Consider the following 25,511-nt stretch of genomic DNA (forward strand, 5'->3'; position numbering starts at 1 on the left):
AGGGCACATAGTACAATTATGAGTATAAAGTCGTAATGGTACGAGTATCGTATATTACATGATTTAGGTTCAGTAGAAATAGATGATAAATAAATAAGTCACAGGCCATTCAAGTTCAGACACATCTGATTGGAATAATCGTCATACATATTTGAAATCCATTGTTTCTGATTTTGTTTTTTAGTTTTTTACTGTCAATCCAAATTTGCCATAGTATTCGGTTGTTTATGTATTGCAGTTGATTATGTATACGTGTGTGTGAGCTTGTGGGGTGTGCGGTGCTGCAGATGTGGTAGAGCAGTGTGTTTTTGTGTTAGTTGTGTTTTATTGTAATGTATGTTTTAAGTGTTGGGACGCCCTTGAAAAGAAGATGCTACCTCTCAAAGGGTCTGTCCTTTATAAATTGAAATTGTCAGGGGTAATTAGATCGTTTTTGAGTGTTGAATTTTCCGCACAAACGTGCAAACCCAAATACCAAAATACCAGACCTCACCTGTCGTCATGTTTTTTTACATTTATATAACATAATTAGGGATGGGTACCGAATTTGGTACTTTTATAGGCACCGACCAAAGTCATGGGACACGTAAAACCAAACAGTGCAATATATCGTTACTTTTGTTGCACCCGATGTCACGTGATTGCAGACTAAACGCCAGCTCAAGGAAACCCTTACTCAAGCATTTCTCAGGGCGGACTCAGCCAAACTCCCTCTTAGTAAATTTGCAATTTTCAACACCAACAAAGAAAGTATGATTGGTAGAAAACTCTTGAACGTAAAGTAAGGTTCCACTCTTCCAATGATGCTAATTTACATCGGATTCACCATAGGCAGGCTACGATTAGCGATTTTACATGTTTTTCAACACCTCCAAATTTGGTATTGAAAACTCCAACTAAGATGAATGCTACAATCAAACAGCTGGTGTGTAAAAAGCACAATACTCACTGTATAAATACTTTGTAGGGTGTAACATAACACACTCAGCTTCACTGAAAAAGCTACTTCCTAGTCAGACAACATGTCCTAGATAGCCTATACATACAGTACTGCCAACTAATGTCTTGGAAGTGCAATTGCAATGCAAATGAGACTTGGAAATTTTTAAATGTTACCTTAAAAATTTAATTGTATCATGTTCTCAGCAACCCCCTTTTCTTTTAAAGCTAATCTAATGTTCCCCACCACGCTTTTTTGACAGATCCTAGTGTACGTGCTGGGCTTTCTACCGACTTCAGACAGGAAGGAAGCCTCACTCGTCTGCCGCAGCTGGTACTTTGCCAGCCAAGACTCCTGCTTTCAGGTGATTTGTGCCACATACATGTCACTTCGGCGACGATGATTGATTATTACTTGAAGGACAAACCTCTCGTCTGTCTGCTCTTTTTGTGTAGAAAAATGTCATGTTTTGCTTTCCGGCTTCAGCCGCATCCCTGGAACTGGTCAGGGGTCTGGGGCGAAGATCTCGCTGCAGCCTGATCATCAGCCAGCTGGATGGATTCAGCTTGTCCAGATCTCTGTTGATGGAGGTCAGTTTGTGGTGCAAACTGAGCGGCTGTAATCAGTGTCGACCAGGTTTCAAGTTGTCCAAGCTTGAAATTGACTAGCCTTGTATTGGTTTGTCTACATTATTATACTATTACTGTCATGCAGATTATTATACTATTACTGTCTTGCAGTGAGGTTCAGACTTTAGACTAGCAGTGATGACCAGCCGTATCTACTGAGCACCAAATATTGGAAAAACAGCTGTGGCCATTTTAATATTGAAACATTTAAATAAAAAAAAAGCTAAAACTATTTAAAATGTTGACATTAGAAGAAGTTTGTGAAGTGGAATAATGAATAATTTTTCATTTTTTTGTACAAATTAAAAACAGAAAAGTGTAAAATATTCAGCCCCCCTTTACTCTGAGTGCAAGCAATTGCCTTCCAAATATTCCTTTATGGGCCCCTGATCAGATGTTGACCTATTACAGAAATACCTTAACTTAAGAGTTCATTACGTTCCAAGAACGAACTTGCAACTCAAAACTCGTATCCCAAATCAGCCCCTCCCATTTAAATGAATATCACTCAATCAATCGATCAAAGTTTATTGGCCTTTATTGGCTGTGCCTTCCAAAACACAACAATTTTAACATGTAACATGTCTTTGAAAAGAAAAACTAACTTTTAGATAACAAATATTGTTTGAAAAAAACATTGCAATAAGATGTACTGTAGTACAAACAACTATACTAGTTTATGAATGAATGTAGTAATATTGTTCAGCATTTACCTAGGTGAGATCATTTTGCAAGTGTTTCCTACAGGCTGTTTCTCCGTCAAATATATTTATGTTGCACACAAATATTTGAGTGACGGACCGAAGAGTTAACTAGTGATATGTATTTTTGTGTACCAAAGGTAATGCCCGATTGTCCAGTTTGAGTCAGGAGTAGACAGAACACATTGAAAAACGGCGAACACAGCATCTGCAGCTTCCCAATATTTTTCTGGATAAATGTTCGTTGTTTGGACGTTTGTGGCTACAGGCCGCGGACGCTGGCTGCAGCGTGTGTGATGCGGACTGACGCTGCAGTGGGGCTGACTGGTCGCGTAGGCTGCTAACCAGTGGGGCATGTTTTTAATGGTTTGTTTCACTTATTCAGTCCCCTGATTTTTCTTTTTTTGCACTTTCTCACTTCTGGTGGTTGGAGGGCAGGATTGTGATGATCTCTGAGCGGCGCTTAAACGCGCATGTCAACTGTCTAATCAAAACTTGTGTTTAGAGATGTCCGATAAATGCTTTAAAATGTAATATCGGAAATTATCGGTATCGGTTTCAACCTCCCGATTTTCCCGGGAGACTCCCGAATTTCAGTGCCCCTCCCGAAAATCTCCCGGGACAACCATTCTCCCGATTTCCACCCGGACAACATTATTAGGGGCGTGCTTTGGAGGCACTGCCTTTAGCGTCCTCTACAACCTGTCGTCACGTCCGCTTTTCCTCCATACAAACAGCGTGCCGGCCCAGTCACATAATATATGCTGCTTTTACACACACATAAGTGAATGCAAGGCATACTTGATCAACAGCCATACAGGTCACACCGAGGGTGGCCGTATAAACAACTTGAACACTGTTACAAATATGCGCCACACTGTGAACCCACACCAAACAAGAATGACAAACACATTTCGGGAGAACATTCGCACCGTAACACAACATAAACACAACAGAACAAATACCCAGAACTCCTTGCAGCACTAACTCTTCCGGGACGCTACAATATACACCCCCCCGCTACCCCCTACCCCAAACCCCGCCCACCTCAACCTCCTCATGCTCTCTCAGGGAGAGCGTGTTCCAAATTCCAAGCTGCTGTTTTGAGGCATGTTAAAACAAATAATGCACTTTGTGACTTCAATAATAAATATGGCAGTGCCATGTTGGCATTTTTTTCCATAACTTGAGTTGATTTATTTTGGAAAACCTTGTTACATTGTTTAATGCATCCAGCGGGGCATCACAACAAAATTAGGCATAATAATGTGTTAACTCCACGACTGTATATATCGGTATCGGTTGATATCGGAATTGGTAATTAAAAGTTGGACAATATCGGAATATCGGCAAAAAAGCCATTATCGGACATCTCTAATATTACCTGTCACTTTTTAAACTCCATGTGCAGATCTGAATGCCTATTATTTAAATGTGTACCTAAGTTTGAAGCAAAGGTGGTAATACTAATGGCAACGTTTAGCAAGGCGTGTCTTAAAGCAGCTGTTGTGAGAGTAGTGTATGTGGGTGTGTGCTCCTTTAAGAATGGCAGTATGTGGGGTGAGTGACGGCAAGGAGAGGTAGCGGTAGCATGTGCAGGAGTGTTAATAGCATGGTGGGCGTGCCCAGTGGAAATTATAAATAAAGTGACCAAGTTGTAACTAATCGACGGCCTCATCATTCCGACCAAAGAGCGGAGCTTTACAGACCCAATGTTACCTCCGACAAAACATCGGCCCTGGAGGGAACGTCTCCCGTGCACTGCTCAAGCAGGAAAGGTGTAAAACAACCCTTGACGTTTAAAGTGTCACCTTTATTGTTAGTTTTGAAGTCCAAATACCTCCATAATGCGCTTCACGCACCCTCTTTATTAACCAGTAGAAGTGTCGTTTTTTGCCATTCTTCCCCACCACGATGTTATTGCTTGTATACACTTTTGTGTGCGTTCTGACACACTCAACATGTGCCTCGGCTCTCTAGTCACCGCCGCACAGCGGCATTCAGATGAAAGAATGGTACCGGTACTTTTCAAAGGTGGTATAGTACCGATTTCAGTTGATTAGTACCGCGATACTTTATTAGTACTGGTATACCGTACAACCCTGGTATGAAGACTTTTTAAATTCACTGTACGTTTATAATCCTTTCCTCACAATACTTTTCACTCTGTCCTATGTTTGTCCCTGTGCCCTTCAGGTGGGTTTATGTCTCGGCTCCAGGTTGGACAGTTTAGCACTGCCTGGCAGCAGTGTGTCTGAGGCCTCTCTGCTGGCCCTCCTCCCTCGCCTCACCTCCCTCCGCAGGCTCGACCTAAGAGGGCTGGACAGTCTCTTTATGTCAGGAGCTTTCCTCTCCAGGGAGGAGCACAGACAGCAGGTGACATCACATCTTGCTACCACTATTGAGATATGGCTCGTCTTCTAACTGATGCAGCGACTCTGTTTTTAGCAGTGTTCTTGTATTTTCTGGCTTTAAAAATGTTAAAGTTGAAGTCAGGCTGCAACTAACGCCAATTTTGATAGTTGACAATTCATTGTCTAGCTTAACGATTAGTTGACTAATTGGAGAATGAATATTCAGTGGTTCTAATACAACCATCTGCTTTTTAATTTAGCGTTAGATAATTTTAGGCATTTTCAGCACACGTGCTTTTCTTGACCTGCTAAATTCAGAATAATCCTTACAAATTCTTCCTATCGATGTAATCGGGTCTTCTGCTGTGTTCCGTTTGTTGAAAACCATATAGAATCAAGTTGGTAATACCGTATTTTTCGGAGTATAAGTCGCTCCGGAGTATAAGTCGCACCGGCCGAAAATGCATAATAAAGAAGGAAAAAAACATATATAAGTCGCACTGGAGTATAAGTCGCATTTTTGGGGGAAATGTATTTGATAAAAGCCAACACCAAGAATAGACATTTGAAAGGCAATTTAAAATAAATAAAGAATAGTGAACAACAGGCTGAATAAGTGTACGTTATATGAGGCATAAATAACCAACTGAGAACGTGCCTGGTATGTTAACGTAACATATTATGGTAAGAGTCATTCAAATAATTATAACATATAAAACATGCTATACGTTTACCAAACAATCTGTCACTCCTAATCGCTAAATCCCATGAAATCTTATACGTCTAGTCTCTTACGTGAATGAGCTAAATAATATTATTTGATATTTTACGGTGATGTGTTAATAATTTCACACATAAGTCGCTCCTGGGTATAAGTCGCAAACTATGAAAAAAACTGCGACTTATTGTCCGACAAATATGGTAATATTTTCAGAATGTGTTTGTTCTATTTTTGGCCAAAGTAAGACAAAGAAAACAATCTGAAGTTGTCTTTATTTTTTAGTTTTAATGCCATGATTTTAATAGTCTGGCCCGCGTGTGCACAGCTTTTCCTCCATGCGGCCCCTGAGCTAAAATGAGTTTGACACCCCTGCATTAAGCCTTGCAATGTGTTTCTCGCAGTTTTTGAACACATCACAATATCATACAAAAAGTCTAAAGTGACTTGTTAGACGGCGCCCTCTGCTGGATTCATGACTGCAACACTTTTTTACCCCCTGCAGATAGTGCCATCTAAACTCTTAAGTTTGCATAAAAAAACCAAGTAACTACACTGCAAAAACTGAAATCTAAGACGCATAAATAACCAACTGAGAACGTGCCTGGTATGTTAACGTAACATATTATGGTAAGAGTCATTCAAATAACTATAACATATAAAACATGCTATACGTTTACCAAACAATCTGTCATTCATAATTGCTAAATCCCATGAAATCTTATACGTCTAGTCTCTTACGTGAATGAGCTAAATAATATTATTTGATATTTTACGCAATGTGTTTATAATTTCACACATAAATCGCTCCTGAGTATAAGTCACAACTAAGAAAAAAACTGCAACTTATAGTCCGAAAAATACGGTAGCTGTTTTTCACTATTTAGAACGCACAGAAAAGGGAAAGACGTGTGTGTTCTTGTCTCATGTAAGGATTGTGGCTTATGGGCAAAATTCCAAAAAACTGCAGTCTCTTTTTAAGCAATAATGTGTGTACAGAAATCAATGTTTTCCATTGGGTCCTAGGTCAGATCGGCCTTATCCGGGCTAGAAGAACTGGATCTCTCCGACCTGCGCTACCTCTCTGACCTCACCTTCAACCGCCTCACAGGATGCACGCCACGGCTCCGCCGCCTCTCCTTGGCTGGCTGTCATATTGCTTTTGAGTTTGACCCATACCGCGGATGCCCGGTGGGGACTGTGGAGGTTTCCTCAGCACTGCTCTCGCTGAGGAATGTGCGGAAGTTGCTGATGGAGCAGAACACCACCATTGTCGCCCTGGACCTCAGCAGGACCTCCATCACCCCTGAGTCACTTCGCACGATTGCCAAGGTCAGCAAACCTCATCTTGTACTATGGCTGTATAAACACTACTTTTTTGGGGGTACAATTTTCAGATGATTTTGCTGCTGAAATATAAGATACATTTGAATAATATAAGACATCACCTACTTTTCAAGAAAACAAAACAAAAATATGCACAAATGGGGGGAAATGATGACAACAAACTGCCTATGTTTCCAGACAAAGTCCCAAGTGTGCAAGCAATGGCTAGAAGGGCTGCAGCTATTACCGTATTTTTCGGACTATAAGTCGCAGTTTTTTTCATTGCGGTGCGACTTATACTCAGGAGCGACTTATGTGTGAAATTATTAACACATTACCGTAAAATATCAAATAATATTATTTAGCTCATTCACGTAAGAGACTAGACAAATAAGATTTCATGGGATTTAGCGATTAGGAGTGACAGATTGTTTGGTAAACGTATAGCATGTTCTATACGTTATAGTTATTTGAATGACTCTTACCATGATGTGTTACGTTAACATACCAGGCACGTTCTCAGTTGGTTATTTATGCCTCATATAACATACACTTATTCAGCCTGTTGTTCACTATTTCTTTATTTATTTTAAATTGCCTTTCAAATGTCTATTCCTGGTGTTGGGTTTTATCAAATACATTTCCCCAAAAAATGCGACTTATACTTCAGTGCGACTTATATATGTTTTTTCCCTTCTTTATTGTGCATTTTCGGCCGGTGCGACTTATATTCCGAAAAATATGGTAGTTATTTTAGTAATCCAGTAATCTATCAATTAACTTCTTTGATTTACTGTATCAAGTATTTGAATAAAACATACTTTAGCCTAAATGTGCCTTTTAGGGAAAATAGTTTAAATAAACAAGGATTTGTATTCTTTCTTCCTATAAACTTAGACTCATATTTTATTGATCCACAAGGCAAATTGTTTGATCAAAATAGCTCAGTTACCAAAAGAAAAGATAAAAAGAACACTCTCAAAAACACAAGAAAAGAGAAAAAAACTTAATAGAAATAAAAATAGAATAACATATAACAAACAATACTAATCATACAAAATAAATATAATATAATAGGAAAAAAGAAGAATGCCTGGAATAAAATAACATTAAAAAAGGCTTTGTATAATTACAAATAGGATGCACATAACATTGAAGTTACCCTTTTAACACGGCAGTATCACTATATACTATATTACTTGTATTTAAAAAAAGATAAGTACAACCAAACTAAACAAAAAGACTGACAAAGTACAATATGATAAATTGAGTGACAATATATTTAGCAATTAAACATATACAGATTTTGAAAAGGTATTAATAGGAGGAGTGTTTGATCTTTGGACACACAACTTGTTAGCACATGCCATATCACCTGCAGACTGCAGCGCGACCTGCATCACAAGTAGGTGCACCTGTGCGCTGTGTTGAAACAGTCATGCAGAAACAATGTCCGCATATTTTATTTATTAAACAAATCATTCAAGCATCAACATTCAAATTGTTGCTTTTTTCTAATTGATGAATCGTTGCAGCGCTAATGGCCAGTTACGTCGACATAAACAAGTTGAATTTTTTTTTGCTAAAAATTCAAATATTATACATGTGTGTGTTGTTGCAGGTTGAAGGTCTGGCCTTAGAGGAGCTGTGTCTGCAAAGCTGCAAGGAGCTGACAGACTATTCAGTGGAGCTGCTGCTGAAGCACCAACCCAGCCTCCAGAGATTGGACATCAGCGGCTGCACTGAGCTGACCAGCAGGAGCGTAGTCGCCATCGCGCGAGGCCTGAGCTCGCTGACGCACTTATCTTTGTCACGTGCCTGGAGGATCACTGAAACAGGTGTCCTGTCAGTCAATAGTTCAACACTATTATTGCTTTTAGTGTATATACTGTATAACCTTAAATACCCAGCTACTGAATAATAAGTCACCATCGCTAAAAGCCTGTGAATGTTGTCATTCGTGCAGGTCATCGTCTTCTCACAGTCAATACATCTTAACTGAACTGCTCTGATTGTCTTAGAAGATGTTCTCATCAAGCAGGCTTCATTAGTCCATGCTCACAGTCTTAAACATTGTATGTACCCTCTGAAAGTGCCCAGACAAGGAGGGTGTTGCGCCATTGTGGTGGACTTCATCCTAAGAACATCTTCATAGACCTTTTAGAGCAGGGCTGTTCAACTAAATTGTTTTGGGGGCCACATTTCCAGAAAGCTAAGGACACTATTCTTATTTTGTACTGTGTAATCCAGAGAACTAATGCCCTCTACAGTAGACGTTTGATTTTGCTCTAATTATTTTGTCAGAGTAACTGGAGCGCTCTGCTGTTTTCAAGGACCTTCTCAGCATAAAAGCTACCGTTTTTTTTCGGACTATAAGGCACACTTAAAATCCTTTAATTTTCTCAAAAATCAACACTGCGCTTTATAACCCGGTGCGCCTAATGTACTGAATCATTCTGGTTGTGCTTACCGACCGCAAAGCCATTTTATTTGGTACATGGTTTATTGATAAGTGTGACATAAGAGGTACGTGGAGACTGCAATATTACGCCAGTAAACAACACCAAAACTTTAAATGTTCCATTGAAAATAAAGAACGTTACACACCGCACTCAAAAATCTGTCAAAATGTTTTAGTATGACCGCACCAGTTGATGGATTGTCGGCCCATTACGGCTACCGTAGTCAGAGATACAAGTATTACTATGGTGTGTGTATAAGGACTGCAAAATGGCACCTGTAAGCAGACATATTATGTGGCGTTTTGTTTCACACTATTATGCAAAACCAACTTTTCTTACCTTCTGGTACCCGCTGATGTGTATTTGCGCACGTCCGCCACTGAAGTCTGTGTTGATACCATAGTCGATAAACTTCTTCTTTTTTACTATCTCCTTGTTATGGGACGTTCATCCTCTGCTTTTGCCATTTCTAATATAAAGTAGTGTGAAGTTCTAATTTATATGTCGCTATGGAAGTGCTAAAAACTACCGGTGTAGTGAGTTTACATAATTCACCCAAGGAACTTTAGTTATTAGAGAGTTCCGGTCGGACGTTTTTTCACGGGACACAATTCTAGCGTTATTGTTGCACTAGTGAGCCACGGATGAGGAGATGCTGCTCCGTTATTGATTGAAGTAAAGTCTGAATGTCATTAAAACAGTTAGCGCCATCTTTTACACTTCTTCCACTCCCATCCTTGCACGCTACACCGCTACAAAAAAGATGATGGAGAGAAGACGCTGCCGAAGGTGAGCCACGTAAATAAGACCGCCCACAAAACGGCACATCCTAAAGCGACTGTCAGAAAGCGACTTGAAGATGATCTGTAAAACATAATCTTTACAACATTTTGACCAAGGAACCACCATTACATGTTATGTAGACCACAAGGAAGTGTTTTACATATTGAGAAAAATCATAATATGACCCCTTTAATGCGCCTTTTAATCCGGTGCGCCCTATCCAGCACTCTAGTGTTTTTAAGACTCTGCTGCAAAAATGTGAGTCTCTTTTTGAACTAAACTCGGTGGCCACTAGTTGAAAAGCCCAAATGGTGACAAAGACTGGACCTAAAATGAACTAAAGAGGTTGACCAAATGACTGCATCTGAAGTAAACAAGTTACAGTAACAACTTGGATACAAAATCACATTAGCAATAAAAAATTTAACTGCCAGACAGGAGAGGATTTAAAGGAGTACTTTGAGGAACGCCTCAGTTATGTAAATCACAAGTTATAATTAGAGATGTCCGATAATATCGGACTGCCGATATTATCGGGCGATAAATGCTTTAAAAATGTAATATCGGAAATTATCCGTATTGGTTTCAAAAAGTAAAATTTACCACTTTTTAAAACGCCGCTGTACGGAGTGGTACACGGACGTAGGGAGAAGTACAGAGCGCCAATAAGCCTTAAAGGCACTGCCTTTGCTTGCCGGCCCAATCACATAATATCTACAGCTTTTCACACACACACAAGTGAATGCAAGGCATACTTGGTCAACAGCCATACAGGTCACACTGAGGGTGACCGTACAAAAAACTTTAACACTGTTACAAATATGCGCCACACTGTGAACCCACGCCAAACAAGAATGACAAACACTTTTCGGGAGAACATCTGCACCGTAACACAACATAAACACGACAGAACAAATACCCAGAACCCCTTGCAGCAGTAACTCTTCCGGGACGCTACAATATACACCCCCCGCTACCCTCAACCCCGCACACATCAACCTCCTCATGCTCTCTCAGGGAGAGCATGTCCCAAATTCCAAGCTGCTGTTTTGAGGCATGTTAAAAAAAAATAATGCACTTTGTGACTTCAATAATAAATATGGCAGTGCCATGTTGGTATTTTTTTCCATAACTTGAGTTGATTTATTTTGGAAAACCTTGTTACATTGTTGAATGCATCCAGCGGGGCATCACAACAAAATGAGGCATTATAATGTGTTAATTCCACGACTGTATATATCGATATCGGTAATTAAGAGTTGGACAATATCGGAATATCAGGTATCGGCAAAAAAGCCATTATCAGACATCTCTAGTTACAATGTTTGCTAGCAAGGCTGAAATGACAATGGAAGGATATGCCAATGTGTTTACAGTGGTCCAAGTTCCTCTACACAACAGGAGCACTCTAGTGTTTGTAGGGACTTTCTGTCAGTTTTAAACTTAACATCTGGTTTTGGCCCTCAGGCTGCCAGTTGTGTTTTAGCTGCCTTGAACATTTTTTGGGGGGTTATAAAGGTTAATGATGGTGGTCATGTGGTCTACAGGCCTGGCTGACCTGCTGTCGGTGTCATCCCTGAAGAGTGTGGATCTCTCCGAGTGTCTTCACATCGGGGGCACAGAGATGGTGAAGGGTTTGTCTCGCTGTGATGCTGAGCGAGCACAGCTGGAGAAGCTCCACCTCAGGAGCTGCGCTTACGTTCGGGTCCGTCCTTGTCTCATCCGTCACATTTGGGTTGGAAAAACAAACAACTATTTAATAACCTCCTTTTTTTTCCTCTTCAGGACGAGGCTGTTTTGGCCCTCACGCAGCTTGTAGGCAGCACCTTACGTCAGCTGGACCTGACCTCGTGTGTCAATGTGACCGATCTGTCGGTGCGTGCCATCGCCTCCTACCTGCAGGGCCTGGTAGTGCTCCGCCTGGGTGGGTGCAAGGAGGTGACAGACTGGGGTCTGCTGGGCATAGTGGAGAACACGACATGTGAGCTGGATGAAGAGAAGGTGAAGAAAACACACACTGTAGTTCTATCACCTACTCAGTGGCCTAGTGGTTAGAGCAGACCTGGGCAAAATAAGGCCCGGGGGCCACATGCGGCCCGTTGAGCTTTTCAATATGGCCTGCCGGACATTCCCAAAAAATTTTTTTTAGATCTTTAAGACGGAAACTGTAGCTGCCATTATGATGTGCACTGATGTTTTCTAATGACCGTAAGTCTTCAACTACCGTAATTTCCGGACTATAAGCCGCACCTGACTATAAGCCGCACCAGCTAAATTTAGGGGAAAATACAGATTGCTCCATATATAAGCCGCACCCGACTATAAGCCGCAGGGTTTTGATGTGTAATTACTGTAGTATATAGGGGTTCCTGCTACCACGGAGGGGATTGTCGGGACAGAGATGACTGTTTGGGAACGCAAAGCGTCCCATTTATTAACAATAAATCGTTCAATCATTCAATCAAACTTTCACATCTTTGACATGGCGAACAGCATTCGTGCAGAGTACAAATAATACAACGGTGCAAAGTAATACAAAGTGCTCGCCTGTACGTTATCAAAATAACCAGCCTATATGAAAAGTCAGTCTTTAATCATTGTGTCATCGTCTTCCTCCTGCGTACTAAAACCACCGAAATCCTCTTCGTCGGTGTCGGAGAAGAACAGGCCGTAAATAAGCCGCACCCTTGTATAAGCCGCAGGGACCAGAACGAGGGGAAAAAGTAGCGGCTTATAGTCCGGAAATTACGGTATACAAAGTATTTCAATGGTTGGAATCTGCGCTTATGGATGATATACCAGTTACTATGGTAATCTAATGAGTTACTATGGTAATCTAATGAGTTACTATGGTAATCTAATGAGTTACTATGGTCATCTAATTAGTTACTATGGTAATCTACGTCACAGCAGCTCAGACGAGGCACCAAGCAGTGTGGGCGGGAAGCGTTTCCACAGACGCGGAAGGAGATTTTCACAACAAAGTTCTAAAGCTTAGTGATATATAGAATACAATAGAAAGTACTTTATTGATCCCTGGGGGAAATTCTGCAAATATCAGATTGTAGGTGGGTTTTTTTTGTACCCTTCGCATTCATATTTCACTGTTTGTTGCATTTTTGTTGCGTTTCACTTTTGATTGTAAAATATGTCGATCGAAAGGGGGTGTGATGTTCATATTTTGTCAATATTCAGTGTTTTATCGTTCATAGAAAGCCATGAGCGTGTACTACAATTGTGTTACTGTTCCAACTAGAGATGACCGATAATATCGGTTGTGTCTCCCAGTCATACTTGCCAACCCTCCCGATTTTCTCGGGAGACTCCCGAATTTCAGTGCCCCTCCCGACAATCTCCCGGGGCAACCATTCTCCCGAATTTCTCCCGATTTCCACCCAGACAACAATATTGGGGGCGTGCCTTAAAGGCACTGCATTTGCGTGCCGGCCCAATCACATAATATTTACAGCTTTTCACACACACAAGTGAATGCAAGGCATACTTGGTCAACAGCCATACAGGTCACACTGAGGGCGGAGGCATAAACAACTTTAACACTGTTACAAATATGCGCCACACCAAACAAGAATGACAAACACATTTCGGTGTGTTTGTCATTTCGGGAGAACAGCCGCACTTTAACACAACATAAACACAACAGAACAAATACCCAGAACCCCTTGCAGCACTAACTCTTCCGGGACGCTACAATATACACCCCCTCCCCCCCCCACCCCCCAACCCCGCCCACCTCAACCTCCTCATGCTCTCTCAGGGAGAGCATGTCCCAAATTCCAAGCTGCTGTTTTGAGGCATGTTAAAACAAATAATGCACTTTGTGACTTCAATAATAAATATGGCAGTGCCATGTTGGCATTTTTTCCATAACTTGAGTTGATTTATTTTGGAAAACCTTGTTACATTGTTTAATGCATCCAGCGGGGCATCACAACAAAATTAGGTATAATATTGTGTTAATTCCACGACTGTATATATCGGTATCGGTTTATATCGGAATCGGTAATTAAGAGTTGGACAATATCGGAATATCGGATATCGGCAAAAAAGCCATTATCGGACATCTCTAGTTACAACACTGAAAAGTCGCTTTTGCATAACAGAGCACAAATATTTATTTGTAATGGTTGAATCTGAGTCTTCTTGTTTGTTGAAGGCTTTTCAGATGTTTGTCTCAAAGGCTTCTTTAGTTCTGAACTTTAGTTGCAGAGTTTCTCTCGTTATGTCTTCATATCCCTTGAGGGTGGTCACAATATGATTGTTGTTGTCGCCAACTGTGGCTGGTCAACGACGTAACAAAAGGTGGTTGCCTGGCTGCAGGCAGACGAGCTTGTTGCAGATCACATGTTCCCTGGAATCAGGCAGTCTTTGGGGGAGAGATGTCAGGACCTTTTGGTTTGTCCTTTCCTGTTTGAACAATATTAAAGTCCACCATTTTAATTTCAAATTTTTTCACAAGTGGCAAAATGCTAAATCTACCCTTTATCAAAAAAATCGACTTCAGTCATATTATCGGGTTTTGTTTTTATTGTCTTTTTGCTCCCGATAAAACCAACTTTGCTGCTACCCACTGCAATCTGCCAAAACTGAGCGTGTTGATTACGTCACGTACATCATTCCGATATTTTAATTGGATGATGTCGGCCTTGGGGCCACGTTAACCGGGCCCCAAGGCCGTCTACTGAGTTTTGGACATGCGCACTATGATTTTAGTGGTTCATCCCTTGAACAAGCACCTCTATTTCAGTCCTGTTTATAGAAACTAGGCCATTGAGCTTGGCTTTGTTAAAGCCTTTGTATTATGCATAAATGTTCATAACAAAACATACTTGGTATTCAGTAAATATTCTTGATCAAATGATATTTTATCGATTATTACTGTAAATATGTAACCTGGGGTCTTTTCCTCTGCGTTGTGTGGATTTTATGGACACCATGGGTTGCTGCTCAGATGCACTTTACTGATAATACACAGAATATAATTGTTGTCAATAACTTTCTGCCATCGTCAAGCCCCTACACAAATATAATAATGAACAAGAAAGTGAACTTCAATTCTTAACAAGACAATACATTCTCTGTCGTCGCATGGACGCCTACCTCTCCCGTTATCGTAGACAAAAGGGAAGTTGGAAGGCGTGTCCAACGCATATAAAAAGATAATTATTGCAGTAGGGGGGGACAACGAGACAATGGTTCCACATTGACAAAACATCGAACAACATTCACGTATTTACATGTAACTTACACATTTTGTGTAATTATAACAATAATAAAACATTGTAAAATACATCATTTACAAGACATAATTGACCCTGTTACAAGTGACAGCTCGTCCTGAAAGAAGTGGGAGGAATGGCGTGCCGCCTTGCACCTCAATTTTAGTCGCCATCGCCGATCGAGATGGAACTAAGCAAAATTCCAAAATTTTGATCTTCTCTCTTTCTTTCTTTTAGTTTATTTCGAACATGAACACACTTACAGCATAATACATCACACAATTTCATATCATTTCACTTTACATCATGTCCGAAAAGGAGTAGGAAGAAGCAAAGCTTATTTAATCCTACCCCTTTCCCCACTTCAGAGCGTTTACAATTGTATACACTACCGTTCAAAAATTTAGGGTCGCCCCAACAATTTTGTGGAATAGCCTTCATTTGTAAGAACAAGAATAGACTGTTGAGTTTCAGATGAAAGTTGTATATTTTGGAGTTATAACTATAGAGGTTGTACACCCACTATAATACATACACTACCGTTCAAAAGTTTGGGGTCACATTGAAATGTCCTTATTTTTGAAGGAAAAGCACTGTACTTCTCAATGAAGATAACTTTAAACTAGTCTTAACTTTAAAGAAATACACTCTATACATTGCTAATGTGGTAAATGACTATTCTAGCTGCAAATGTCTGGTTTTTGGTGCAATATCTACATACACTACAGTTCAAAAGTTTGGGGTCACCCAAACAATTTTGTGGAATAGCCTTTATTTCTAAGAACAAGAATAGACTGTCGAGTTTCAGATGAAAGTTCTCTTTTTCTGGCCATTTTGAGCGTTTAGTTGACCCCACAAATGTGATGCTCCAGAAACTCAATCTGCTCAAAGGAAGGTCAGTTTTGTAGCTTCTGTAACGAGCTAAACTGTTTTCAGATGTGTGAACATGATTGCACAAGGGTTTTCTAATCATCAATTAGCCTTCTGAGCCAATGAGCAAACACATTGTACCATTAGAACACTGGAGTGATAGTTGCTGGAAATGGGCCTCTATACACCTATGTAGATATTGCACCAAAAACCAGACATTTGCAGCTAGAATAGTCATTTACCACATTAGCAATGTATAGAGTGTATTTCTTTAAAGTTAAGACTAGTTTAAAGTTATCTTCATTGAAAAGTACAGTGCTTTTCCTTCAAAAATAAGGACATTTCAATGTGACCCCAAACTTTTGAACGGTAGTGTAGAATCATTTACGGACCTTTTTATATAATAAAATAACATCTGTGAATTAGTATACACAACAGTTTTGTAATATATAATGAATTAATTCAGCCATTATTAACATACTGAGATGAAGAATATCTTGCCTTTCAATAAGGTTGGAAGTAATCCTCATAATTCTTCTTCTTTGTACTTTGTAAGCACTATTATTTTGAACAACCTGGATCATATCAGTACAATGTTTAACTTTTTTACTTAATCCATTCCATCATTTAATTCCACATACAGATATGCTAAAGGTTCTAAGTGTTGTACGTGCATACAAATGTTTTAAATTATTTTTTCCTCTAAGGTATTTCTCCTCTTTAGTTGAGAAGAATTGTTGTACATTCTTATAGCACCAAATGAGGTCAAAGTTCCTTGGACCTGTTTACTCTTTGGCTCGTTGACCAGAGTTGTGCATTTCATGTTCTTTTCTGCGCTGAGATTTGCTTAAAAAATATATTTTTATTTGCAGGTGAAATGTAGGGACTTTTTTAATCCAGCAGATGGTGCTATTATGACACACTCACCCAGTATCAGTGCAGGCTCAATACAGCCATCTAGAGGTCAAATGTAGAAGACATTTCACGCCTCACTGTTGTGCATCAACAACACTTCTGATTTTGTGTGTTTGTGGCTTTAAGAAGGCACATTTTAAAGCTCCGTTGATGCCCTCAACAGGAAGACCACGGCCCCAGGTTCACGCGCACCTTTGGGAACATGGGTTTCTTCAAGCCCCCCCGCTTGCCTTTTGAGGATCGTCCCAAGCTGGTGACGCAGGACCACCTGGAGCGCTTCAAACAGGAGGCGGGAGCGTCACTTTTAGCTCTCTCCAGGCTGCGGGAGCTCAACTTGTCCGCCTGCTGCAAGCTGACCGACAGCAGCATCGCTCAGGTGGTGACGTCATCACGCACGTGGCGTCAAAGACGGGAGAAAAGCGGGACTCATGATTTGACGAATCCACGCAGGTGGTGCGCTACCCAGACCTCCAACATCTGTCACTGTCCATGCTGCCTGAGGTCACAGACGCCAGTTTGTGGGCCGTCGCTCGTCACTGCCGCAGCCTGACCAGCCTGGACGTCAGCCACTGTGCACACCTAAGTGACCTGGGCGTGGCACAGGCGCTCCCACACCTGCACAGACTGCAGCACCTCTACCTCGCCGCTTGCGACATCACTGACAAGTAAGTCCGCCCTTTTGTTCACGTGCGACACTTTCCCTTCTTTACCTCGTGGATGTGCAGGTCTTTGTTCCTGCTGACTCAGCACTGCAAGAGACTGAAAACTTTGGACGTGTCAAAGTGCAGCAGAGTCTCAGTGACCATGGTGGACCGTCTACACTCTCAGATGCCCTTTTTGGAAAATGTCCAATACAGACTACATAACGGTACTGAATTCACACTCTGATTGGACCTTCACAGCAAGAGTATTTTCTGTCCTTGTGGTGGAGACCAGCTTTTATACAGGCTGTGGCCCAAATATATAAATATAATATATATATAGAGTACAGGCCAAATGTCTGGACACACCTTCTCATTCACAACACAACTGATGGTCCCAACCCCATTGATAAAGCAAGAAATTCCACTAATCAACCCTGATAAGGCACACCTGTGAAGTGAAAACCATTTCAGGTGACTACCTCTTGAAGCTCATGGAGAGAATGCCAAGAGTGTGCAAAGCAGTAATCAGAGCAAAGAGTGGCTATTTTGAAGAAACTAGAATATAAAACACGTTTTCAGTTGTTTCACCTTTTTTTGTTAAGTACATAACTCCACATGTGTTCATTCATAGTTTTGATGCCTTCAGTGACAATCTACAATGTAAATAGTCATTAAAATAAGGAAAACGCATTGAATGAGAAGGTGTGTCCAAACTTTTGGCCTGTACTGTATCAGTGTTTCCCACACATTCATTTATTTGTGGCGGCCCGCCACGAAAGAATTACGTCCGCCACAAATTAAAAAAAAAAATAAAAAAAAAAATGTTTTTATTTTTTTGTGTCCTGTCCAGCTTCTCAGGCAAATCATATAGTTGATGTAGATGCCCATATAGGCTGTTCAGATTTACTTTAAAAAATAGAAGTGTTGGATACTTCTCTTGTTGCCTTATTTGTATTTGACCACTACTGTTTTCTGTTTATTTGTTACTGACTGTGGCAGGACACCTCTGACTCTGTTTCACTTTATGTTGCTGGTAAATAATATGGTTGTAGTAGTAGGCTAAAGTTAAATTATTTAGTATGCACTAATTAAAGGGGCAGAGTTTAAGAAACATTTTAGCTTTTATATTTTATAAGATATATTTTTTGTAAGAACCACAATTAATAAATATATTTCAGTGAATAACTTATTGTTCAAATCTGTATATAAATATGTACATAAAGTGTTGTAATTATATTGTAAAATGGATGGATGGACGTTTAAAACAAAACTGTTATTATTAATTAGTAAGTATACATTTTTTGAGCCTTTTTAGAGAAAATCATATCATTGTAGTAAATTCTGCAAATTACTCGATGACGTCATGGTGACCACGCCCATAGTCACGCCCCCACCGCCACAGGTATCTTGGCAGTTTATGGGAAACACTGTGTATGTATGTATATATATATATATACATATATATATATACACACACACACACACACACACAGGTATGTTTATGTATATATGTGTGTAGATGTAATGCATATATGTATGTATACATGTGTGTGTATATGTATAATGCATATGTATGTATACATGTGTGTGTGTGTGTGTGTATGTATATATATGTATATATATGTGTATGTATACATATAGTGTAGATATATTCTAAACAGAAGCATGGGGTTATTGAGGGATAACCATTAAGCAGATATTTCAGTATCGCCAGTAAAGTCATTTAATGCATTTATGTTGACACAAATTAAGTTTTATCAATATGACAGACAATCACAAACATTTCAATATGCTACTGTGTAAAAATACTGTTTTTAAAAAATGACAAAGGAAGCTGGACTCCAGTAAAACTAAAGAGATCTGGAAATTGTACCTGGATTTATTTTTGACAATTTTTTTGTTTTTAACAGATCTTTGTACAAACACACAAAATAACGTCCAAAGTCTCCGTTGTCAGGGCGTAGAGAAATCTAATTTCTGACACAATTTGCCATGACTGACTGAAAAATCTGATATAAAAGTTTTTTTGTATTTAACTAGTTGGTGTGAACTAATTTCATCGTGTAAGGCGTTGGCATTAAAAGATGTTGGGAAGAACGAGACAGACATATCTATCATCATGTTTAAAATACAGTACATCATTTGTACCATAACATTTACAAGTGATTTGCACACGGTGTATGATTATTTTCATTGTACCGTAAGTCCTAAAAAGGCTGATTTTAAGCTCTACCTTGGTAAGATAACATTTTTTAAGGCAGTCTTTAGCCTCAAGTGTTCACGCAGGAATAGTCCATCCATCACACAGATTATTATTGGTAAAACAGTACAATCATTAAAAAAACAAACAGTTTTTGGTGGTGCTTCTGTAATGTCAGGTCGGACAACAAATATGCAGCAGATTATTAAAGCAAAATTGCACTTTATGCTTTCAGTCAAGCGATGGGTGTTGTTGACATGTGTGATTCGAAAAGAATCACCATGATTTATGTTTTAAAAAAACAAAACATAAATGCATTGGTCACATCCCACACACACACACAGTATATTTACACACACACACACACACACTTTACTGCTCCGTTTGGCTGAAGTCGTAGCAGAAGTTGTAGTTGCTGGGCGGTTTGGGCACGACGGGCGCACTCTCGGGGATGGGGACGTTCTCTAAATCCAGGAGGCGGAGCTTGATCTCCATGGAGAGGAGGATGTCCAGCTCGCTGCGCATGGACTGGCTGCTCATGTCTCGGCCCAGGAGGACGTTGAGTCCGTCTGTCCACAGGCAGAACTGACAGAGCAGACACGGACCGTCAAGAAGTGTTTGATCGACTAAAAAAAGACGAGCTGAGACCAACTCACGTCAGTTCTGGAAGGTGCGATGAAGTTGAGGCTGTACTCCACGTCGTACGTGATGCTGAAGGCCAAGTCCAACACCTCCTAAATACAACATGGTGGACAGTGAGACTCTCTGCATCTCTTCTGCAATATTATAGTGAATGTAGAGCTGTGGACCTTGTTCTGTTTGCCTTTGTTCTCCTTCATGTGAGGACAGTCTTTGCCCGTCAGCACAGCTTTGATGTCCGCCACTGGAACTACACCATAAATATGTTAGTTACTGTATGCCCTCAACACCGTCATGGTATGGAGCCTAACCCAGCTGCACTCGGGCAGAAAGCGGGGTACACCCTGGACAAGTTGCCGTCTCAACGCAGATCAAAAGAACACAAATAGTTACACCTAAAAAGCCATAAAAATGCCTATTTTTGATACATTTAGAGCCTATGTGTCAAAGTCAAGAATTATCAAAGGTAATTTTTTTTTTTTTTTTTAAATAATCAGTCCAACAAAATAATACAATTCCAAAACCAACAACAGCAACATTCAGAATAACAATCAACAGAGCAATTGACATGGATGGATGATATTTGATTAGTATTAGAACCGGCCCGCAGGCCACAGCCGCCTGCTGCTGTTTTGCACGCACCAATACTCCATCAGTGTTGGCACTAGGAATTTTCCAAATGGGGTCCCAGGGACCCCATCAAGTCATAAAAATGGGGTCCCACAGTACATTTTTGGGGTCCCACTTTTTTTGTAAGCGTTTTGAATAAATAAGTAAATGGGTTATACTTGTATAGCGCTTTTCTACCTTCAAGGTACTCAAAGCGCTTTGACAGTATTTCCACATTCACCCATTCACACACTGATGGAGGGAGCTGCCATGCAAGGCGCTAACCAGCAGCCATCAGGAGCAAGGGTGAAGTGTCTTGCCCAAGGACACAACGGACGTGAAAACAAATGATAAATGTATGCATGATTCTGTTATATCTCACATTCTATATTGTGTTGTGGGAAAAGGTTGTCATAAATGTTAATTCATTTAAAAAATAATACAAAACATGTTTTTATGCATATGCAAATCTTTTCAGTTATAAACATTCATTCACTTTCTCCTTTCCTTCATGGATCTAAACTTTTCAATATTTTCATTGTACCATATTTTTCGGGGTATAAGTTGCTCCGGAGTATAAATCGCACCGGCCGAAAATGCATAATAAAGAAGGAAAAAAACATATATAAGCCGCACTGGAGTATAAGTCGCATTTTTGGGGGAAATGTATTTGATAAAAGCCAACACCAAGAATAGACATTTGAAAGGCAATTTAAAATAAATAAAGAATAGTGAACAACAGGCTGAATAAGTGTACGTTATATGAGGCATAAATAACCAACTGAGAACGTGCCTGGTATGTTAACGTAACATATTATGGTAAATAACTATAACATATAGAACATGCTATATGTTTACCAAACAATCTGTCACTCCTAATCGCTAAATCCCATGAAATCTTATACGTCTAGTCTCTTACGTGAATGAGCTAATTAATATTATTTGATATTTTACGCTAATGTGTTAATAATTTCACACATAAGTCGCTCCTGGGTATAAGTCGCAAACTATGAAAAAAACTGCGACTCATAGTCCGAAAAATATGGTAATATTTTCAGAATGTCTTTGTTCTATTTTTGGCCAAAGTAAGACAAAGAAAACAATCTGAAGTTGTATTTATTTTGTAGTTTTAATGCCATGATTTTAATAGTCCGGCACAGATGTTCCTCCATGCGGCCCCTGAGCTAAAATGAGTTTGACACCCCTGCATTAAGCCTTGCAATGTGTTTCTTGCAGTTTTTGAACACATCACAATATCATACAAAAAGTCTAAAGTGACTTGTTAGACGGCGCCCTCTGCTGGATTCATGACTGCAACACTTTTTTACCCCCTGCAGATAGTGCCATCTAAACTCTTAAGTTTGCATAAAAAAACCAAGTAACTACACTGCAAAAACTGAAATCTAAGTAAGATGAAATGTTCTATTGGCAGATAATTTTGCTTAGTTCAAATAAAATACCCCTCATTTTTGTATTTTTTATTCTTGTTTTTGAACACTGACTTTTTGCCGGGTATTACTACAGATGCTTGATATTGGCTTTGTTACCAATATCTGATATGTTGATACTGTCCAGCATTTTCTTCATTACCAGTATCGACTGATACCACCATCCTTTCATTTGGGCCAAATTCAAGCAATAGCTCATTTTGTATCATTATCGGCACAAAACCGATACAGCTTTTCATGATACACGGGTCGATATTAGCGATCATTGCTGTCCTTTACAAGTCAAAGCAGAGAAAAGAAATCAGCAAAAGTGCGGTAGAGCGACTAAAGAACCGGATTGTCGTGCAAAATCTGCTCTTTCCTGGTCCAAACGTGTCCCATGTTTGCTTAGTCTCCACCAACACAACGCTGACTTGTTTTTTCTTGGATATTAAACAAGCATATTGGTTTTTAGTACATACAATAGGAAGGGGATTCGTCACAGTTTACCTGACACATGAAACGTGACAAATATGGGGCGTGCACTATCCACTTTAGCCGCCAGATGGCAGTGGAGCAGGGGTGTCAAACTCATGTTGGAGGAACATCTGTGCACACGCGGGCCGGACTATTAAAATCATGGCATTAAAACTAGAAAATAAAGACAACTTCAGATTGTTTTCTTTGTCTTACTTTGGCCAAAAATAGAACAAACACATTCTGAAAATATTACAATAAAAATATAGAAAAAATAACCGGCAGCGGTAAAGTTTAGATGCATGAAGGAAAGAAGAAAGTTTATAAGTGAATACATTCACATATGCATAAAATAATGTTTTGTTTTGTATTATTTTTTAAATGAACTAAGTAACGTTTATGACCACCTTTTTCCAAAACACAACATAGAATGTGAGATATAACAGGATCATGCATACGTTTATCATTTGTTTTCAAAACGCTTACAAAAAAGTGGGACCCCAAAAATTTACTGTGGGACCCCATTTTGAAAATTCCTAGCGCCAACACTGATGGAGTATTGGTGCGTGCAAAACAGCAGCAGGCGGCTGTGGCCTGCGGGCCGGTTCTAATACTAATCAAATATCATATCATTCATTCGCGGGCTGGAATCTGGCCCACGGGCCTGGACTTTGACACAAAGGCAGTAGAGTGTTAAATATCTTCATATGTGTTTTGTGGCAGTTCCAACATAGACCACAATGTCAGTGGGCTATGTAGAGTGGCGCTTTCCGTCATTTTCAGCAGACCGCATTGCAAAATGATTACACCCCCCCCCCCTTCCCTTCACACGAGACCATACTTGCCAACCTTGAGACCTCCGAATTCGGGAGATTGGGGGTAGGCGGGGTCGAGGGGGGGGGTTAAGAGGGAGGAGTATAATTATAGCTAGAATTCACTGAAATTAAAGTATTTCTTATATATATATATATATATATATATATATATATATATATATGTATGTGTGGGGAAAAAAATCACAAGACTATTTCATCTCTACAGGCCTGTTTCATGAGGGGTTTTCCTCAATCCTCAGGATCTCCTGAGGATTGAGGAAAACCCCTCATGAAACAGGCCTGTAGAGATGAAATAGTCTTGTGATTTTTTTCCCCACACATACATATTATGCTCTACCACGGTATCGAGCACTATTTTTTGGATAATCTAATTAAGACATATATATATATATATATATATATATATATATATATATATATATATATATATATATATATATATATATATATATATATATATATATATAGTACAGTAAACAGTAATGAAAACTGTACTGTACTTGCTGCTTACTTAAAAAAAAAAACACTTACCTTTCACTATTTGAGTAGCCTTTGTTCTGCCATTTGAGTACTGGCGAGCAATCTCTGAATCCGGGAACATATCCTTCACGGATTTGTTGAAAACATCCGCAATGAGAACGGAATGTTGCTTGCAAGGTGGCCCATAATACTGCGTTGCCGCCGCCTTGTGGATGTTGTATGTCAGTGTATTAACGTGCCGGCTGGAATAAACACACGCTGAGAAATAGCTCCATGCCTGCCTACTTTATGGGTTATAGATAAACATATGGATAAAGGAGACATATATAATAGTCTCCTTTTCAGGTGAGAGAGGACGCTAAAGGCAGTGTCTTTAAGGCACGCCACCAATATAGTTGTCCGGGTGGAAATCGGGAGAGTGGTTGTCCTGGGAGATTTTCGGGAGAGGCACTGAAATTCGGGAGTCTCCCGGAAAATTCGGGAGGGTTGGCAAGTATGTGCGAGACCCCCCCAGGAATGGGGCCGTACGGAACCCTTCCCCGCTGTCCCTCCATGCCCTCCAACAAAGACGACACTCACTCTTCTCCTGCAGGCTCTCAATGGGGGGGTTCTCCGCGTCGTCCTCCACGTCTCCGTAGTGCAGCATCTTGTGATTGGGTGACAAGCGGCAGTACCACAGTTTGTCTGAAGGGGGAAGCACAAGCCGAGAAGTTGGTAAGTGACATTTCCCGCGTGGATCGAAGTGCGCTCACCTTGTCTGCGCCGGCTGCTGATCTTCCTGAACATGGTTCCTTGGCACAGCCGGTGGAGTCTTTGTTGGCGGATCAACTCCAGCAGCTCGGGCTTCAGACGCTCTTTCAGTTCCCTGGCACACCAACACAAGAAGTGTTACAAATAGAGATGTTATCGGCCGATAAATGCTTTAAAATGTGATATCGGAAATGATCAGTATCGGTTTAAAAAAGTAAAATTTCTGACTTTTTAAAACGCCGCTGTGTACACGGACGTAGGGAGAAGTACAGAGCGCCAATAAACCTTAAAGGCACTGCCTTTGCGTGCCGGCCCAATCACATAATATCTACAGCTTTTCACACACACAAGTGAATGCAAGGCATACTTGATCAACAGCCATACAGGTCACACTGAGGGTGAAGCGTATAAACAACTTTAACACTGTTACAAATATGCGCCACACTGTGAACCCACACCAAACAAGAATGACAAACACATTTTGGGAGAACATCCGCACCGTAACACAACATGA

The 25,511-nt window shown here is 40.2% G+C and overlaps 2 protein-coding genes across 4 annotated transcripts in view; one reads left to right on the top strand and one right to left on the bottom strand.

Annotated features, from left to right (window-relative positions):
* Positions 1 to 25,511, top strand: part of LOC133641981 (F-box/LRR-repeat protein 14-like) — a 29,284-nt gene that overhangs the window by 2,532 nt on the left and 1,241 nt on the right. Inside the window, exons 2-11 of one of the 2 annotated variants that reach the window (XM_062036158.1) lie at positions 1,203 to 1,304; positions 1,396 to 1,530; positions 4,467 to 4,646; positions 6,369 to 6,674; positions 8,290 to 8,506; positions 11,461 to 11,618; positions 11,699 to 11,914; positions 17,099 to 17,311; positions 17,386 to 17,600; positions 17,661 to 17,803. In XM_062036158.1, coding sequence (XP_061892142.1) covers positions 1,203 to 1,304; positions 1,396 to 1,530; positions 4,467 to 4,646; positions 6,369 to 6,674; positions 8,290 to 8,506; positions 11,461 to 11,618; positions 11,699 to 11,914; positions 17,099 to 17,311; positions 17,386 to 17,600; positions 17,661 to 17,803 — 1,885 coding nt within the window. Of the gene's footprint in view, positions 1 to 1,202; positions 1,305 to 1,395; positions 1,531 to 4,466; positions 4,647 to 6,368; positions 6,675 to 8,289; positions 8,507 to 11,460; positions 11,619 to 11,698; positions 11,915 to 17,098; positions 17,312 to 17,385; positions 17,601 to 17,660; positions 18,667 to 25,511 lie in introns of those variants that run through there. The other variant, XM_062036159.1, reaches the window with a different exon arrangement.
* Positions 19,363 to 25,511, bottom strand: part of LOC133641980 (engulfment and cell motility protein 3-like) — a 64,860-nt gene continuing 58,711 nt past the window's right edge. Inside the window, exons 17-21 of one of the 2 annotated variants that reach the window (XM_062036156.1) lie at positions 25,000 to 25,112; positions 24,827 to 24,931; positions 20,589 to 20,668; positions 20,436 to 20,513; positions 19,363 to 20,364 (exon numbers count right to left, since the gene is read on the bottom strand). In XM_062036156.1, the coding sequence (XP_061892140.1) occupies positions 20,152 to 20,364; positions 20,436 to 20,513; positions 20,589 to 20,668; positions 24,827 to 24,931; positions 25,000 to 25,112 (589 nt within the window). In that variant the 3' untranslated portion in view covers positions 19,363 to 20,151. The remainder of the gene's footprint in view (positions 20,365 to 20,435; positions 20,514 to 20,588; positions 20,669 to 24,826; positions 24,932 to 24,999; positions 25,113 to 25,511) is intronic. The other variant, XM_062036157.1, reaches the window with a different exon arrangement.

Source organism: Entelurus aequoreus, linkage group LG24 (genome assembly GCF_033978785.1).
Source record: "Entelurus aequoreus isolate RoL-2023_Sb linkage group LG24, RoL_Eaeq_v1.1, whole genome shotgun sequence".
Taxonomy (NCBI): domain Eukaryota; kingdom Metazoa; phylum Chordata; class Actinopteri; order Syngnathiformes; family Syngnathidae; genus Entelurus; species Entelurus aequoreus.